This window comes from Uloborus diversus, chromosome 1 (genome assembly GCF_026930045.1).
Source record: "Uloborus diversus isolate 005 chromosome 1, Udiv.v.3.1, whole genome shotgun sequence".
NCBI lineage: Eukaryota > Metazoa > Arthropoda > Arachnida > Araneae > Uloboridae > Uloborus > Uloborus diversus.
In genome coordinates this window covers 14,393,434-14,411,989 of record NC_072731.1, presented here as the reverse complement: position 1 = coordinate 14,411,989, position 18,556 = coordinate 14,393,434, and the positions used below count along the sequence as shown (strand labels likewise).

Genomic DNA, 18,556 nt, shown 5'->3' with positions numbered 1-18,556 from the left:
CAAATTTCATATAGGGTAACGGCACCAGTAACTGTCAAGGGTCCAGTAACGGACAGTCATAAGTTTGGATTTAAATGATAAGAATTTTAAGCAAGTAAAACGGATGTTGATGTGGTCCATGAATACGGTGCAACCATCTAGTGTTACCAGAGTGAATTTTATGAGCCAGTTGTATTTACAAGGCAGTGGTGGAAGGTTATGAACAGCTACTCCGATGTCTGCCGGTATTTTAATAAGGTTTTAGATCTAAAAATGAAGAACTTTTGCACATTTTGAAGAGAAAAGGGGAATTCTGTCCATTACTCAACCTTTCCTCATTCTATCCGTTACTGGATATCATCAGAATTGTCGGTGTCTGTTACTGGGGGTCCGACCTTTCTTCTAAATTGAGCAAATAAAAATAGAATGAACTAATTCAGAAGGTCCAGAAGCAGCCAAATGTTAGATGATGTGCAGTTCCGTGAGGGAAAATAGTTTAAAAAGTCTAAATACATTGATAGGCTCAGAAAATCGAGTTTACCTGAGAGCGATGTTTTAAGCATGTCTGTTACTGATGCCGTTACCCTAGTGGTTAATAAAATGTAATTTTATGTTGAAATTTCATCGATAGACGTTTCCTGAAGATAATACTTCCTCTTCTTTGTGCAAAGAAGTAAAAGGGGCATGGCTTTATGTTGCCTGAAAGTGTTAAGTTTCAGTCGCTAAGAATTTCTTGGATTATCCGAGTTTTCAGTAATTCGAGGTTGCGTGACTTTGGATTTTCGAGACTCTAAGATCGACCTTAGATTTCATGCGTGTAATTAAAGCATGTTATGGCGATTGGACGTGCATTTCTATATCGTACTTCAACTTATGGCAAGGCTCATATCGAGTGCGGTTGGCCTTAACTCTAATGCAACAGGAGAAACTGAAAGCAACGAGATTGTCGCCATCCAGCGGGACTGGCAAGATTGTATCCTCTGGATTGTCGCCAGGGAGTCAACTCGTTCCAGCTAATCAGTGCACAGTACTTGTCACCGATGGACTGACATCACAAGATGGGAGGCAAGAAAGTCCCTGAGTCCTCGAGAGGATCCTTTTTCTGAAAAAGCCTTGGAACCGGATCCTCTATGCTATTTTCTCCCTGTTTCAGCAACACTGTCAAAAGAGAAATATGTATGCAGGTTTTTGTTGGAATTAGATTTAATGTTAACCTTATCAAAGTTTCAACAATTAATTTTATTTGGCACTATTGCAACAAAATTGCAGCAATAATTTGTAAGAAAAACTACTTATGTGAAACTTTTGTGATTAATAGTATTAATTTTTTTGATGAGGATATTTCGCATTTTTCTACAGCTATTTACTGCTTTTAGTAAAAGTCAAAAAAATGTCAAAAAGAAAATAAAAAAATGAAAGAGAATGCAAAAATAAAAAAGATACTGCGACAATAAAGTTTTTGAGGGGCTTACAGGAACGTAAGAAATTGTTTCGTGGCGTCGAAGATCTCTTTGCCGGTGATGAGTTAAAAATGGAAAAATATGCCAATCTTAAAGTTCTTTTCCAAAGAGTCGAAAAGTTTGCATTATGATCGAATAGTATATAGCAGTGGTGCCCAAATTACGACCTGCGGGTCATATGCGGATCGCAAAGCTGATCCTTGTGGTCCGTACTCAATCTGTCGAATAAAAATCTAAGTTCTGGAGCCTTCCAAAACATCCGATCCTCTTCATTCGGTATTGAGAATGATTCTCGAAAATTTGGAGCCAAATGATCCGAAACTGGTTCCAAAAAAACTGATGGAAACTCCGTATTAATGAAATAAGCGTGTGGGCATGAAAGCAACAATGGTTGGTTTGTAATTTTTCTTCTTTTCCCGCGTTTTTTCATGTTACCAAGAAAAGTTTTAAATCGTTTTTATGCGTTCTAACCCATGAGATCCATTTTAATATGAAGTGTGGCCCTTGGGTCTAAAAAGTTTGGGTACCACTGTATGTAACGTTGGCCTTTTTTTTTCTTTTTCAAGTAAATGTTTTGCTTTCCATTGAGTGCTGTTTTTCCAGCTTTGTGCAGAGCAAGGGACTAAGATGCTTTAAAACTGCCTGTTTGCTTTTAGGCCACATATATATGATTTTTTTCTTTAAGTTATAACATTCTTTTTCAAAAAAGAGAAATATTATGCTTTGATTAGATCCTTTCTAATTTACGAGGCACTGTTGATAAAATCGAACATTTGGTTTTTTATTCAAATTGCAGAATTTCTGTTCTGATACATTTATGACTATTGCTATTGAAAGATTAGCATAATCAAAACTTTTTTTCTCTAATTCAACTGGACATTGAATTTTTAAAAAAACATTATGTCTTTATGAAACTAGGATGGTTCGTAAAACTTTAATTTCCATCTCGATAATATTAGGAAATTAATAGGTTTCCCCGAACGAATTCTAAAAGCTGCATTGCCGAAAGAAGTACACGTAACCTATCTAGTCATAGGACGATGCAGTTAACGTCCTTACCCTAATTCGCGCGACTAGCGGTTGGAGTACTACAAAACATTAACACTTTCTAATGCTTTAATTATATCCCTATTTGAATCCCTATTATTTGTGCTGTACGCGCACACTGTTTTGTGCTGGATAGAGTTAAAAACCAATTAAGGAAGCTGCCAAACAGTGAAAGCAGTGGCATTAATACAACAGAATAATTGGCAACTGTTTGTCTATACTTTTCTGGGGAATGAAAGCGCACTCACTATACACAACATGAAATGAGCAAGTGGTTCAAATCTTAACTGATTTGTTGGCTTAGTGTTCAAAATTGTTCGATATTTCACCAAGCTCGAGCACATTATCCAGAAGGATATTGTGCCGAGACTAACCAAAAGTTGGTTGCAGACACTTTTTGAGTCGTGACACAAGTTTCGTGTGCCTCAAGAGCAGCCTAATCTCAGGGCTGGCACGATGCGATTGGTGGCATCGCATCGGCCCGAATGGCATGAGAAGGGAGCGGACTCACACGACTCTTCCGAGGACGTCCTGCTCAGGGAGGTGTAGATGTAGTCCTTCCTGGACGAGTCTCGGAGTCGGACGTTGCTCTTGCACGCCTTGTAGACGCGTGGCATCGACGAGCTGGTACTCACTGCCAAAAAATAAACAAAAAAAAATTAATTTGAATTTTGACATCTTGAATTCAAATTATGTTTTTCGCAATCACGAGTGTGTGTATGTAGGCGTGTGTGTTTGTATGGGGGGGTATGTGTGTTTGTGTGTAGGGGTATGTGTGTGTAGGCATGTGTGTTTGTGTCTGTGTGCTGGCATAAGTGTGTGGATAGTTGTGTATATGAATGTGTGTGTGTGGAGGGGTATGTGTATGTGTATGTAGGCATATGTGTTTGTGTCTGTGTGCAGGCATGAATGTGTGGGCAGTTGTATATTTGTGTGTGTAGGTGTATGTGTGTGTGTGTGTGTTTGTGTGTGTGTGTGCGTGTGTGTAGTTGTGTATGTATGCGGGTGTGTGTAGGACATGGATGCAACCTGGAGACGGCTTTCGCTATAGGAGCAGCATCGTGAGGAGCCGGTCGACGGTGATGCCGCAGAGGGTTGCGGTGGGAAAATAAAATCAAATGACATCAAAACAGTCAATTGAGAACAATAAGCAATCGTGATTGCTCAAAAAACGTCAAACGTGAGCACAAACGCATAATATAAGACAATCAAGAATTGCAACCAGATGATTGCTCAGATCATGGCCCCACTTAATTCTTATAGCCCGTGACAATCGCTGAAACTCATGGCAACAAAGCGGGCGCTAAAAGGGAATCCCTGTTTCCATTACGTTGCCATTGATTGCTGGATGCAGGGGATCCCTGTAGCGCGTCAAAATGGGCGACGCCCAATCAAAAATTAACAAACTTTGAAACTTTGACATTGATTGGTGGATGCATGAGCGGATCATAGTTGCATCGGTTTAACACAGAAAAGTCATGAATTGTCAAGGCCCGTTAAGCGTCAGCACCATCTAGTGCAGCACCATCCATGCTCAGATATTCTGAAAGTGCACGCATTATAGCTTACCGTTATATGCTCTGGGTTCAATTCAAACCTCAAGGCACAAACCTCTGGCACCTCTGAAACTTACCGTTTCAGATTTTTACGTATTCTCTGACATAGATGCAGTATGATTAGATGCACAACTCTGTAGCGGAAGCCACTGGCCATCATTGAACACGTGAAAATTGAAATGGGTGGACAAAAGCATAGTCTACGTGAATGCAACGCTATTCGCATCCCATCAGGTTACGGCAAAAGCTGTTGCGCGCGTGCGCTTTTCGGACATTTGCCCGTCTATATTAGAGGAGCTCGTTGCCCATGGAACCGGTCCCAGGTTGTGTATCTGGTTAATACTACATCTATGTTCTCAGATTAAACATTATCCGGTTCATGGATTTACAAAAAGTCCTTTTATATTTTTCGTAGAAAATTATTACGTTAATGAGATGCGATGTCTTTTGCTCACAAGAACTATATTTTTGAGAAAAAGAAAATAATAAATTAGGTTTGAAAAAAAATGGTAGCATTGTTATAAATGTCGGATTTTGTTTCTACGTAAAGGCAGTAAAAATTCAGGTTTCTTCTTCAAAGTTGCATGTATTGTAGATCGAAATTTTGCAAATATATTGAGTTATCATATTTCCTTTCATAGTTTTATGATGACAAGATATTATAAAGTAGACGAAAGTTTATCCTTACTATGATGGAGTGTTAGAAATGGCGTATTTAATGTGTTAAAGATTGGAAGATAGTTAATTCATTTTAAATTCCTGAAATAATTTGGGTTGGGGGCGGAAAATTGGGTTGAATTTCTTCATAAAGATCAAGATTGGCTGATTGTTTGTGTATTAGGTATTCAACGAACTATATGTCTGACCAATCACAAAGAGAACAGAAACCTTTACGGCACGAAAATATTAATTTCATAGGTTTGAAGTGAGATCAGAAAGCAATCTTCCTGGCTGCTCAATAGCATCAAAGCAGAGATTTACGCCCTATTCAATTAGGATGAAGTTCAAGACTCATCAGATTTCTCTTCCATTTTTTTTTTTTTTTTTTTTGTTCTGAGTCGTGGCAAACATCAACCAGAAATATCCTGGATGCACCATGGCGTACAAGCCAAAAATATGGCATCCTTTAAAAAAAATCAATTTTTACAGCTGTCTCCAATGCTTATGTTGTTACGCTTAGCTCGCAGGACCTCGCGTAAAAAGTTTCACTTCAATAAAGGGAGGAAGCAAGTCAGACAAATGAAAATAGATAAGCTTTGCTCCCTTCCCCCGTTTAATTTTCTTGTAAAATATTATTTTACTAGTTTAGTCACAGAGGTAAAATTTTAAAACTATTTTAACAGATTTTGATCCAACTACCATTTTAATTCAGGTTACGACACTAATCTTACTTTTCCTGGGCTGCGTCGTTTTTTTAGGGGCTTCTTTTGGTCCATTAGAAGTCTTGGAATCTTTCTTCGTGTCCTTGTTATTCCTGGATTCCTTTTTGTCCTTGGATGCACCATTCTCCTTGACTGTTGTCGAGGTTGTTGAAGGTCTTCTGTGAGCTGGACCTCTATTTCCAGAGAGCCAGCGATGTCTATGTCCTTCCTCAGGTTTCATCCGTTTTTCAGGATCCCAGCTGTAACAGAGAAGAAAACATTGTTCATTCCTTAGATGTAGTTTTCGTTTTGAAATCAACAAGTAAGCAGAAATAAACAAAGAAAAAAAGCATATATTTATTTAGTAATAGCACTTTATTAATCTTATAGCAGGTAAATATTACCGCCAAATACCAAAAACCACAAAATTCATTCATAATCTGAAATGTTGGTAGTTTGTCATTTAGTGATAACTGATATCAGTGCATCACAAATCAGCCTTTATTGAACGCATACTTTACACAGAGTTTTATTAGGGTACTAATGGTACCCGCACGGCTTTGCCCGTAATAGAAAAATTAAAAGGTCTTTTGGTTCGCCTGCATATTTACAAATAATGTAGGGTGAATTTTCTCGCCAATTGGCTGGTACCCATGTTACGGTTGCACGTTATGATAATTTCGTATCGCGCCAATTGGCTTGTGCCCATGTTACGGTTCCACAGAATGGTAATTTCATAATTTACTCGTCCATCTTATGATATTTTTGTTCTTAAAAATTGGAATAGAAAAAGAACCACATCGAATTTTCGAAAAATCGCTTCGAGGTGCACACCCCCATGCTACAAACTAACTTTGTGCCAAATTTCATGAAAATCGGCCGAACAGTCTAGGCGCTATGCGCGTCACAGAGATCCTTCGGACAGAGAGACTTTCAGCTTTATTATTGGTAAAGATTCACGCTGTCGCCTCCACTTGGAGTAGTGTCGAGTTCGACGGACTTAACCAAATAGATCTAGATCGTCTTTAGCGATGAATCCAGATCGAATTTGAGTAATGATGGCTTTTTGAACGCTTGTAGAAAACCCGTTGTGAACTTCCAAATGGTGCCTGTACTTTTCAGCGGCACACCGCACCTACAGCTGGGGTGACGTCATATGGTCCTATCATATACGTAACATAGTCACCCCTTTTATTGAATCACAGCACCATGACAGCATAAATGTACGTTAGTGTCATGCTTCAGTCACATGTGTTGCCACTCATAACGGGACTACCCGGGAAACTCTTTCAACAAGACAAACGCTCAGTCACACGCAGAGCCCGATCATTCTGATATTGGACATGGGGCACATTTCTATTTCAGGCCCCCCTCCCCCCCACCGGAGGGGCCCAAAATATTTGAAGACACTGGCACACAAAATTCATTCTGTGCCTCCCCCCCCCAATATATTCCCCCTCATGCTATAAAAGAAGCAATAAAATATTTCGATACTTGCATATTAACACAGCTGTGCTAAATTTGGTGGTACCTCACATCACAATATAGTATAAAGGTACATTTAAAAAGTAGAAGAGATAATACATTATAATTATATAAGATGTGGTTAAAATTTGCCCCTAACCGAAAACCATAAACATAAAAATTATCTATGATATAACTTTTAATAGTAAATACAGACTAAACTGGGAGTGGGTTTTGGGATTTGCAAAAGATATCAAATTTTTAAGTGGAAATTTTATTAACAAATAAGAGTTTTTTTTCCTTGTCTTGGCATTTGCAAAAATATCAATGATATCATTGTACTCTAGATTCTGAGTGAAATTATCATTTATTTTAAATTACTATGATAAATTAGGGGGATTTTGGGCCCCCTGAAATCTAAGAGGAGAAGCCTGTGCCCCACGTGCCCTTGCAGTAATCAGGCTCTGGTCACACGCGGCACGGGTGTCAAAAAAAACTTCCACATAATTACTTTCTCTGGCCTGCACGATGCCCTGAATTGTCACAAATAGAGCATATCCGAGATCACTTGAGACGGTAAACTGGACAGCCTATGAGTTTGATCGAACTAGTGGCGTGTTTACAGCAAACTGGTACGGGATGACGTAGGACACCGTACGAGACTGCTATGCCTCAATGCTCCCCTGTAAGGTCTCGCACATTCATGCTAGAGGTGGCTTAACAGGGTAATAAACCTCCCTTCATTGGGACTGCTCCAGTAAAAAAATATCACTTTGCTTTCATTTTATTATCACTTTCTTATTATGAGCGTTGTCCTCACGTATGTAAAATTTCGTTTTATTCTGACCACTCCTTTTTGGCGAGTCGTTTTTGTTATAGAGTGTTCGTGTTGACTGAACTATTGTTTTGTGAATTACAGTCAACTCACGATAACTCGAAGTATCAAAGGAACGGCTAAAACGTTCGAGTTATTTGTAGTTCGAGCTATGGGAAGTTTCCACAACAGTCTTAAGAGTTTGGGACCCAATGAAAATTTCGAGATAAAGGAATATTTGAGTTAAAAGCTTCGAGTTATCGAGATTTTACTGCATTCCGCGAAGTGTTCTGAAAACGGGAACAATTTTCCTTGTTCAAAAAGTGTCCAAATTGTGTTCAAAAAGTGTCGGAAAGATTTGCAGTGCAGCTCCAAAATGCTCTAGAAAATTTCAAGTCATTTTGATAATATAATTAAATTCCTTTACAACGAATACCAATGCAGCGAAGTATCCGTTTCGACGAAATAAATGACCCTATGACGCAAAAGTAATTATTTTAAAAATGATTTAGCATAAAAACTCCAATAATACGTTAAAAGTGCGTCCCACATCTAGTACTTACTCTAAGCATCTGGAAAGGAAGTTGACGAAATCTTCGTCGTTGCATCCGATGACGACTCCCAATGTTTTGGAACACGGCTTTCTTTTCTTACCTTTACTATTTGTTAAGGTTCTAGGAACACCTTTCGAATCTACTGAAAAAAAAGACACTTGTATACTGTGAAAAGAAAGACTTAAGAGCAATTTCATACTGACTTCAACATACAAGTATAGTTAAAAATAAGAAATTTAACTTTATAAGTTATGTAAATGAAGTTTTTCAAAACTGTTATATCATTTCTGGTTGAAAAAGCCCTCAATACAATCATTCAAGCATTTTTTAGGGAATGATTGAGAATTTGTTTCCCGCGGTTTCACAGCCGTTTACAAATTTATAATGCTATTGTTGTCCACCGTAAAACAAAAAAGCAAAACTTATAAATATTGAATGAAACTGCTGGAAAATTTTATGGCAGAGTCGGCACACATGTGAAGTATGAACTGAAATTCTACTTGAATAGTCACAAAAACTTGTCAATATAACTTTCATAAAAATTTATTTAAAGTAAAATCATAAAGAAATTTAAAAACATGCCATCCCGCCATTTCATTACAAATCGCACTTACGTGCACCTACTCGCGAGTACCATTGAAAAAGATCGAAGGAAGAATCACTTCATCGAAGTTTTATAACTTGAATCCCTACTGCGATTGCTCAGTTGTATGCAAATCAAAATGTCTTTCTTCTTCGATTTAGAAGTGAAAAAAAAAGGTTTTAGCATTTTAACGTAGATGTCGAACCAAATTTAGTTTTAAAATATTTACATGGAGGACAGGAGGCACATGGCCAGGAATGTTACTTTATTTCCAACATAAACGGTGGCAAGTGATTCATTGGGCACAAAGACACAAAGAGGGTCGTGATACCAAAACGGTTACAAACCACTGCGCTGTCTAGCATTAACACAGAAAATGAAAAATAAAATTTTCCTTTAATTTTTATACAACATAGAGACAAACTTGTTATACGCTTAAGTTTTTTAAAGAAAAAGATGTTTCAGTTTGTTTAAAAGACTGCATTGGGTATTGGCGAATGGCAACACGATGCATTTAAAGGTTGTGCAGTAAGTTATTGTCCGTTTTTTACGAGAAGGCACATCGCCACATCTCCTCGATCGCAGAGTTCCATTTTAAGCCGGGGTCATCGGTAAGCAATAATCCACGCGCTTCTAAAGGAGACAAAACCAGATATCCTTAACTTGGGCGTGCATTTTAATGTGCAAAAAAGTCTTAGTGTCCTTTACATCACTTGCTTCACTTGTCTGATGACATTTTAGTTATTCTTACATTTTAAAAACTGCTGCTTTTACAACAAAATGCTATGACCCGAATATACCTTCTGCCGAAAACAGCGAAATAGAATCATCGGATACCACGTGACGAGGGAGTCAAGTGCCTTCTCCTGAAAAACGGACAATACACCATTACGCCAAGGGATGAGGCAGAACTACAGTGAAACCTGTGTAAGTTGACCACTTGCGGTGCACTACTTTAGTGGGCAACTTAAACAGGTGGTCAACTTACGGAGGGTGGTTTATATGACAAGGACTAATTCCGTGCCTGAAAAAAGTGGTCAACTTAGACAGGAGGTCAACTTCACAGGTTTTACTGTACATGCCGGTCATGCCATCCACATCCAGAGCCTTCATTCTCTAGATGGCATAAACAGGCTGTCGGAACATTGCATGCAGTTCTGCCTCAGTCTTGGTTCAAGCGCGGTAACTTAGTGCTGTGACTCGTTTGGAGGAGGAATCGTCCGGCTCTTACCAAAGAAGAGTCTCCTTCGCGAGGCTGTATCAAGAACGGAAGCTGGAGGGGGCCCGAATATCTCCATTATGCATGCCAACTGGTCCGCTTCATTTTCGCCAGGGAACAGAGGGTAGCCGGTGTAGAGCTCAGCTAAGATGCAACCCAGACTCCACATGTCAATCGGTGGACCGTAAGGAAGACCCAGAATAACCTGAAAGAACCGTAATTTAATTTCATTTTTCAGTATTTGTTTAGTTTTTGAAATTTATGTGCAGAGTAGTGTGGGGCAGAGTGAAATAGTTAAGATAACTTATCTTTTTCAATACTGAACAAATTAAAAATTTGTTTTGAAAGAAAAAAATATGTAAAGGAAGAACAGCGCATTTTATAATCCAATTTACATTTAAACTTTATTCTTGGCAGTAAATTAGAACCTACCAAAAAAAAAGTGGAAAACTCCCCCCTCCCCCCCCCCTTTTTGTGCAGCAAAGTGAAAAATAGAATATTTTTCATTGATTTATTAAATCTAATTTTGAGAAAATGAATGAGTAAATAAAATGGTGAATGAATAAGAGAATAAGTGAAGAAATGAATAAACAAAGTAAATAATTAAAAACTGAAGGCTGCCAATGAATGAGTTTATTAATGAATATATGAATTTCTCAGGCTAACCTGGAAATAAGGCAAAATTGCTTTTTTTAGTAGGGTCGTGAGCACTTGGAACAACTTACTGGAAGAGGCGGTAATGAGCAAGGGGGTGGATAGCTTTAAGAGGACCATTGATCTTCATTTGGGACTTATAAACTGACTAGGACCAGCTTAGCTGGACCCGGAGCCTTTTGCTGGTCGTCACATTTGTATTGTATTGTATCGGGGGTTCTCTCATGACGTAGGCACAGTAATAGAAAAAAACCAACCAAGTAAAGTAACCCTGATTGAAAAAATGCGCCAAACATTCTTGCTTTGTAACTTCTAGATCAGAAGATAGAATTTGTGTTTTCCAAACCGCACCATCTTCAAAGGAAGAATTTCAACGCTCTTAACAAAAGCATGAAGCACTAATCCTCCCTGGGGAGTTACTCCCCTTCCGTTGGAGTTTGAATTCGTGTGGGTATTGTATTAAGTGTATTGTATTAAGTCGCGATTGTAATTAGTGTATACCCAACGATTGGTTATGTAAACGAAATGAACTATTTTACTTTGTCCCGCGTCCACTTGACAAACTGTACAAAACAATTAAAATAGCATTTAAATATTTTATAAAACAAAATATTTAAAATGTAAAATTTTAACAAGAACATTACCGCATTAATTTGACAAAAAGAATTTCTGGTGTACAAGAAAATATTATAATATGAGTATCAATTTTTGGACATTGCCAGTATTATATCATGTGCTTTGATCGTCAGAGGCAACTTTTGAATGACCGGAAAAGAATACACGTGTTACTACGTTGTTAACATATTACTAGATAGTTGGAACGAAAAACAAGGTAAATATCTCACCATTTCACCTTGCCACACTATTTAACTTTGTCCCACATTCCCCTACTTCGTATTTTCATCAAATACGTTAACATACGTCTTTAATTATTGTTCGGTTAGTTACCATTAAGCTTTTTTTTTGGGGGGGGGGGGGTGGAGACTTCAGCTCATAAAGCTTCAGAACAAAATTGCAAAACTTAGATACCAATGATTGCGAATCATAAATCATATATGTTTCATTTTCCAGATATAAACACGTATGCGGCAATTATGATGAAATGCAATTTTATATGTCACAAAACTAGAATGTAGAAAATAATTTTAAATGAAATTTACAATTATTTAAACGTAAAATGTGATACGTTTTGTGCAGCAATGTTCAACTTTCCTTCGTAAAAAGCAGCTTTTCTGAAAGTTGGATATGCTCTACTTCGCCATTATGCTTTAGTATGATAGATAATTTAAACCTCTTGTGCAAAATTAACGTGAAAAGGGAAAACATTACACATAATTCATTTATTTATCAAAGTATTTCAAAAATCACTACAGAATTTCTTCCGAACACTTAGCATGACAATCTTTGGCTTTTATCATTAGCTCAATTCGATTATGCATCGCTTCATTTAACCTTTCACAAATATTTTTGATGCTGTCATGGTAAAACTAGATGCGAATTATAACTGAATTAAGCTTGTTCTTTTGTTGTGCAGAGAAAAAGATTGTTTTCTTATTTCCGAAACTGTAATCGGGCTCTAAAATTTCGAATACATAAAAACGGCCCTAACTAGAAGCATAAACATTTTCTACTTGGATTAAAAGCGTTTCAACTGAATTGAGGTGGGAAAAGTTGGGGTAAATAACAAGCATGGAGTAAATCAGTACACTCCTAGTGATTTTTGAAGCTAAACCGTTTGTGAAAGAAAACTAGTTGGGTGTAAACATAACCTAGCAGCGTCATTAATGCTGTGATTAAGATCTGTGTAGCCTTCACAACGCTGCTACGTTAGGTTTTTAACAACTGTAGGTAACACATAGAAGACATTCTGAGAGCTTCGCGCGCTTGCAAACATATGTATAATCGTCATCATTGTTTGAAGATGACAATGAAAAACTTTTTAAAAGATTCGTGTTCTTGCATTTTCTTCTCCAGCAAGTCTGAAAACGGGAATTTAACTGACCTTTCTTGTCATGTGGAAGGTTACTAAAAACATTTATTTATGAATTTCTCCTTCCCAGTTTAATAATGCAGTTTAAATGTTTCCATTTCCCCCATAAATGCTGTACACTGGAGTATATTCAAACAATTAGATTTGTCATTCTTCCTATTTTTTGGAAGATTAAATTTTGGGCGTAAATGACACTTTCGTCAGTATTTTACACAAATTATGCGTTTAATGAATGTTTTTGCCCGATTTTTTTATTTTAATATTTAAAGGTAACATTTGGAGGACTGAACGGGTCACGTGCGACTTGTCAATCAAAGAATCAGCATTGTTGTTGTATAACTTCTCAAGCTTTCCAACTGATTGTGTTTCTTGCCATTACCTACTTACATCCACTACCGGGGGGGGGGGATCAGTTTCCATTCACCCCTAGTCTCTGAGATAAATGTAAAAATGATTTCATTCGCTAACGAACAGTCAAAAAGTCAAATTTGTCGTGCCCAGTTACGCTCAGAGAGGATAGTCTTGGACACAATGCACAAAACTTTATCTTTCAATCTATCCAAACGAAGATCAAAGATCTAAAGTTGAAACATGAAGCTTCAATGTCTCTTTACTCCAACTGTCCCTATACATTTTAAGTTTAGAGGAGAGCCCTCTCTGTAGAGCTCGATCCATGTTGACCATAAACCATGGATAAACTGTGGCGGGAGGAGGAATTTGCTACCATCAGGGGCGGATACAGAAAACCTTTCGAGGGGGGGGGGTCGTGCTGAAAATTGATTCCGCCCTCCCATGAACAAACGTACGATTTTGGATATGATTTTTTAACCGACTTCAAAAAAGGAGGTTTTGATTTCGTATTGCGACTTTTTATGTGTGTTTTCGAATTATTCCAACACTACTGGACCGATTTGAATTTTTTTTTTTTTTTTTTTTGTTTTTGTTTGGAAGGGTATACTTCCCAGATGGTCCCATTGTAATTTGGTCTGGATCTGATAAGGGGTCCCGGAGAAATCCAAGAAACTTTAAATTTCATACGTCATGATCACGTGGTGTTGCTGTGATCGGTGTATTTTCACACCTAAGCTTTTGGCTTTCTCTTGAACGATATTTATTTCTCGCGGCACATGGATGATTAATTTTCTCAACGCTGCGCCGCATGATAATTTTTTATTAAAGGTGTTACTAATGTATTTATTACTGCGTAGCAAAGCAGTAAATTAAATTTACTTTGCTACTTTAATAGTTGAATCAATTACCTTAATATTTTATTTACTAATAAATAACTTAGGCACTAAAATATGAAGTTCTTTATTTAATATTCCAATTTTTAAATATATTTAGTGTTCGATTGAGGGGGAATTGAGTACAGAACACCCCTCCCCCACGATTTAATTTATATTCTTTAATGATATACATTATAAATGTGTATGATTTCTGTTGTTTGACCAATATTCTGGATTTACTATTTCACGATGCCGCCAGTTCAATTTGAAATTAGTGTTATATTAATTAGCATGCTTCAAAAAAAAGGAGGAAGTTCTGAACTCGTCGGATTTGATTTTCTTTGTACAATGTTCTATAAATACTCGAAGACACTTGTACCCAGGGGCGTGCACAGGGAGGGACACCTGTTGGCCCGGGCCCGAGCCTGGAGGGGGCCCAATATTTTTGTAACTAACGGTGAAATATAGGGGTAAACAATATGGAGAGGGGCCGGGAAAAGTCATTTGTGATGGGCTCCAAAATTTCTGTGCACGTCCCTACCTGCACCGATAAGAAAAAGTTTTTTTTTTTTTTTGAAACAGCATAGTTCCTCGTCGATCTATTGTTAATCAAGTTCAGGTTTGATGAAATTGAAGGAACTCTTCAAATATCATACTCACATTTAAATCGATTTGTACTTTATTAACTTTGTATATCGTTTCACTTAGTGAACCGGTTTTTATGCTTTTTTTTTTTTTTTTTTGTTTAGTGGTAGTTTTGTTTAGGGGTGGTCTAACTTAGGTTCCAAATCTTTGATTTACCCTATTTGTTCTTTAGGGAAAAGAAGGGTAAAACAATAAATTTCATGCCATATCCCTCACAAACGATTAAATATAAAACCCATTGATAAACAAAGGCCATAAAACAAAGGTTCATACTTTCTTTACCTGTAGTTAAAAAAAGTACTAGAAATATATATTATTAACAGTAATGATAATGAAAATTTTGAATTAAGTATTCTCTGAAGCAAACATAAAATTTATTCCTGTGGAATTTTTAATCTTCATCTATAGTGGGGCTATGTGAAGAAACATGCCACTTTTATCACGAGTTTCATAACACTAATTGCGAAACATAAGTTACAAAATTACAGTTTACAATATTACAATTCTAAAATTTGCAATTTTACAAATTTAAACTTAAAGCGATTTCGTTTTTTTTTTTTTTTTTTTTTTTTTTTTTTTAGTGACTCGTGCATTTGTTTTCGGAAAGCAAACTTTGATAAAGTTGAACAAATGATGAAGACAATTTTTTTTTGTACATAGTTACGCATTTGAAAAAGCCTTTCTTCACAGTCGTCGGAAGTCTCCGAGACGCTCGCCGTGTTATTTACACCACTAAAAAGCAAAAAAAATTACTTTTAAATAAAAAAAAACCGCCTTCAAAAAATACCAAGGAACTAAAAGGCAAAAAATAACTGATTACACTTACATTCTATTTCCTACAAAAGCATAGAAATGAAATTTGTTCTACAATTCCAGTACAAAAATCAACTAAACTAAACACCGAATTATAAAATAAACAATGATTTAAATTACTTTACGATGAATTACTTTAAATACCTAAGTAATTATGTACGATCTCTTAATTTTTAATAACCTTTTGAAGTCGGTTCCTCCTATAAACTACTACCTAACGTAACTGAGTTGGTTTAGTTTTAAAGACTAATTTCGCGTATAGTTAAATTAGTGTTTAATTCAGGATTCGATGGGTTGTCATTTACTTTATGTAGTTGTTTATAGGAGGCCCCGACTTCAAAAGGTTATTAAAAATTAAGAGATCGTATATAATTACTTAGGTATTTAAAATAATTTATCGTAAAGTAATTTAAATCATTGTTTATTTAATATTCGGTGTTTAGTTTAGTTGAACTTTGTACTGGAATTGTAGAACAAATTTAATTTCTATGTTTGGGTAGGAAATAGAATGTAAGTGTAATCAGTTATTTTTTGCTTTTTAGTTCCTGGGTATTTTTTGAAGGCGGTTTTTTTTTTAAAAAATAATTTATTGAAATTGCTTAGGGGGTCTATAAAAAGCACTAAATCTGTCAGGAATAAAGCACCTTTATGGGGAATAAACGTTACAAGTTAGTTTCATAAGCAATGAAACGAAGCAGTTGTTCAAATATTTACTTTCAAATATAATTAATGAATTGAAAATATACTGTAATGGTTTGCATTTTATGCCTATAACGTGTTTGAACGCAATGAGGATAGATACTGTTGTCGACGGTTTAAGGGGGGGGGGTTCATGACCCCCATGACCCTCCCCTTGTATCCGCCACTGGATACCATCGAAGTTCATTAATAATTTTGCAGATATCGAAACGGATCTCAATCAGAATAATGAAAGAATAAATATGACTTCTCTTACAATCATGCAGTAGTGTTTCGAAAAACATCTTTAACAAACGATATGCTCATCGATTTTATCATTCCTTCATTCATCGCCGTTCATCGATTTTCATGTTTAAGCAGGAAGATTGTAGAGTTCCATTTTAATAATGCAAGACATTGAAGTTTTCTTATTCATGACTCATGCATTGGTTTATGTTTAGGGTGTGATTAAAAGCAGTAGGAAGTATTTATAAGTCAGAAGCTTTATTGGAGTGATATGGATCGTTTTTACTGTTTTACGGATATCTACGATAAAATGAAAGTATTGCACTATTTATGTAACAAAACTTCCTTAGATTATGTTAAATAAGCTATTTGGAGTTCCCTTGTGCTTTTAAAGCTTCTTCGGCATACGTTGTACGTCACAAAAGTTGTTCTTTGCTTTTTTTTTCCTCCAGTGTATTCAAACATACGCGATACAAAATGCTTTTGTCAAAAGCGGGGGTTTTTTCATAAAATTACTTTTTAAAGAAATTTATGCAATTTTTTTCTGTTTCCTAATTTTGAATTTTCTTATTTTGATTAAAATATACTCATGCATTATCCCAGACAAGTTTTCCCTGAATTCCATTTTTCTTTCTGCTTCACGTGTGTGATTTAGCCAATTTTACTCTTCTACTTAATTTTTGGAATACATTCACGTCCCACTTGAAATTCTTCTACGTCCCTTTAGGGGACGCTCTAGGTTGAGAATTCCTACTTATTGTTCTGTTCATGGAATGGTCGTAAGAGAGAATCGTAATGATTCCATATGTCATGAAATTTCAAGATCATTTTTATGTTAATCATATAGCTTTATAAATTTAGCTTCATCTCAAGAACTTCAAATAACAAAGTATCAGTTGACATTTTTTTTACGCTTGTGAAAATAAAATCATGTTCAGGTCGACGTAAATGTTTGTGTTTTAATTAAGTGTTTTAAGTTTGTGTAAATCATTTTTTTAGTTTAACCCATAACAGGGGAAGTGAGAAAAAAGGACATAACAGGGGACGTGAGGTCTCAGAAACCGCTCTGTTTACAAAAAAAAAAAAATAATAATCATGTACGTAATTAAGATACATTTCTGAAATTTCTCTCAGATCTTATTTAAACTTTTATTAGTAAAAAAATTAGGAAAAAAAATATTTTTGAATTTTTAATTGAAATATTCCTTTTTTGAGGAAATTTCGCTGGAACCATAAGATTTTTTGGGAAAAGTCATATGCTGCAGTAAATAATTTATTGCTTGTAATAAAGTTACTGTTGAGTATTGATCTTTTATTAGTTGCTAACATGTGTATTTAAATAGATAACAGTATGGTACCCATCCAGCGTCCACGTCCCAGGTAGACCTGTCGCTTGCACAGTATATTATACAAAACCAGTAAATTTTTAAGAGGTAGTTTTAACTAAAATTCACAAAACAATTGACAATTGTTAATTGTAGCAAACTACAATTAACAATTAATTAATTGCTAACTGTAGTAAACTACAATTAACAATTAATTAATCGTTAATTGTAATTTTCCACAATTACAATTAATCAATTGTTAGTTGTTGTGGTAACGTCTATCAATTAATCAATTGTTAATCTTTAATTGATCATGCAATTGAAATTTGCCCAACTCTAATAGGGATATTATAGAAAAGAAGACAAAAGGATCGCCAGAAAAATGAGAAAAGGTATTTTCAGAAATAATTTTGGCGGCAGAAAGCGCGAGAAGGGTTTTAGCATGTGCGTTTGAGAGGAACTCGGAATGTCCAAACATTTTGTTAGTGCCCAAACAAGTTACACAAAACATTACCAATGGATAGATTAGAAAATTGCAACTGCAAGGGGTTAAAGAAAAGTGAAGAATAAATCAGAAAGTAAAGTAAAATTTGAAATGAATATATCGTACTGCACTGAGGAAAAGAAAATTTGGGATTTATTGAGAGTGAAAAATTTGAAGATGAATGTCATGAAAAGAAATTGCAATTTTATCACAAGTGCATCAATACAATGTTCCTAACTGTTCACCGTTCAAGAGAACGGTCGTTCATTTTATAAGTGAAGGGACGGATCCGTTCATTTTGAGGATTCGTTCTTTTTGACCCGTTCGTTCATGAACGACACATCCCTACTCTCAATGTATATTTGTAACGCCGAATAGACTGTCTAGGCTATTATTAATTAACAATGTATGGTGATTTTTCTCGCCAATTGGCTTGTGCTCATGTTACGGTTCCACGT

At 36.1% G+C, this 18,556-nt stretch overlaps 1 protein-coding gene across 1 annotated transcript in view; it reads right to left on the bottom strand.

Moving 5' to 3' along the window:
* Nucleotides 1-2,911: 2,911 nt before the first annotated feature.
* LOC129234303 (dual specificity tyrosine-phosphorylation-regulated kinase 4-like) overlaps nucleotides 2,912-18,556 on the bottom strand; it is a 35,171-nt gene continuing 19,526 nt past the window's right edge. The window contains exons 7-10 of the mRNA XM_054868298.1: nucleotides 10,050-10,242; nucleotides 8,245-8,374; nucleotides 5,434-5,663; nucleotides 2,912-3,120 (exon numbers count right to left, since the gene is read on the bottom strand). Coding sequence (XP_054724273.1) covers nucleotides 2,912-3,120; nucleotides 5,434-5,663; nucleotides 8,245-8,374; nucleotides 10,050-10,242 — 762 coding nt within the window. The remainder of the gene's footprint in view (nucleotides 3,121-5,433; nucleotides 5,664-8,244; nucleotides 8,375-10,049; nucleotides 10,243-18,556) is intronic.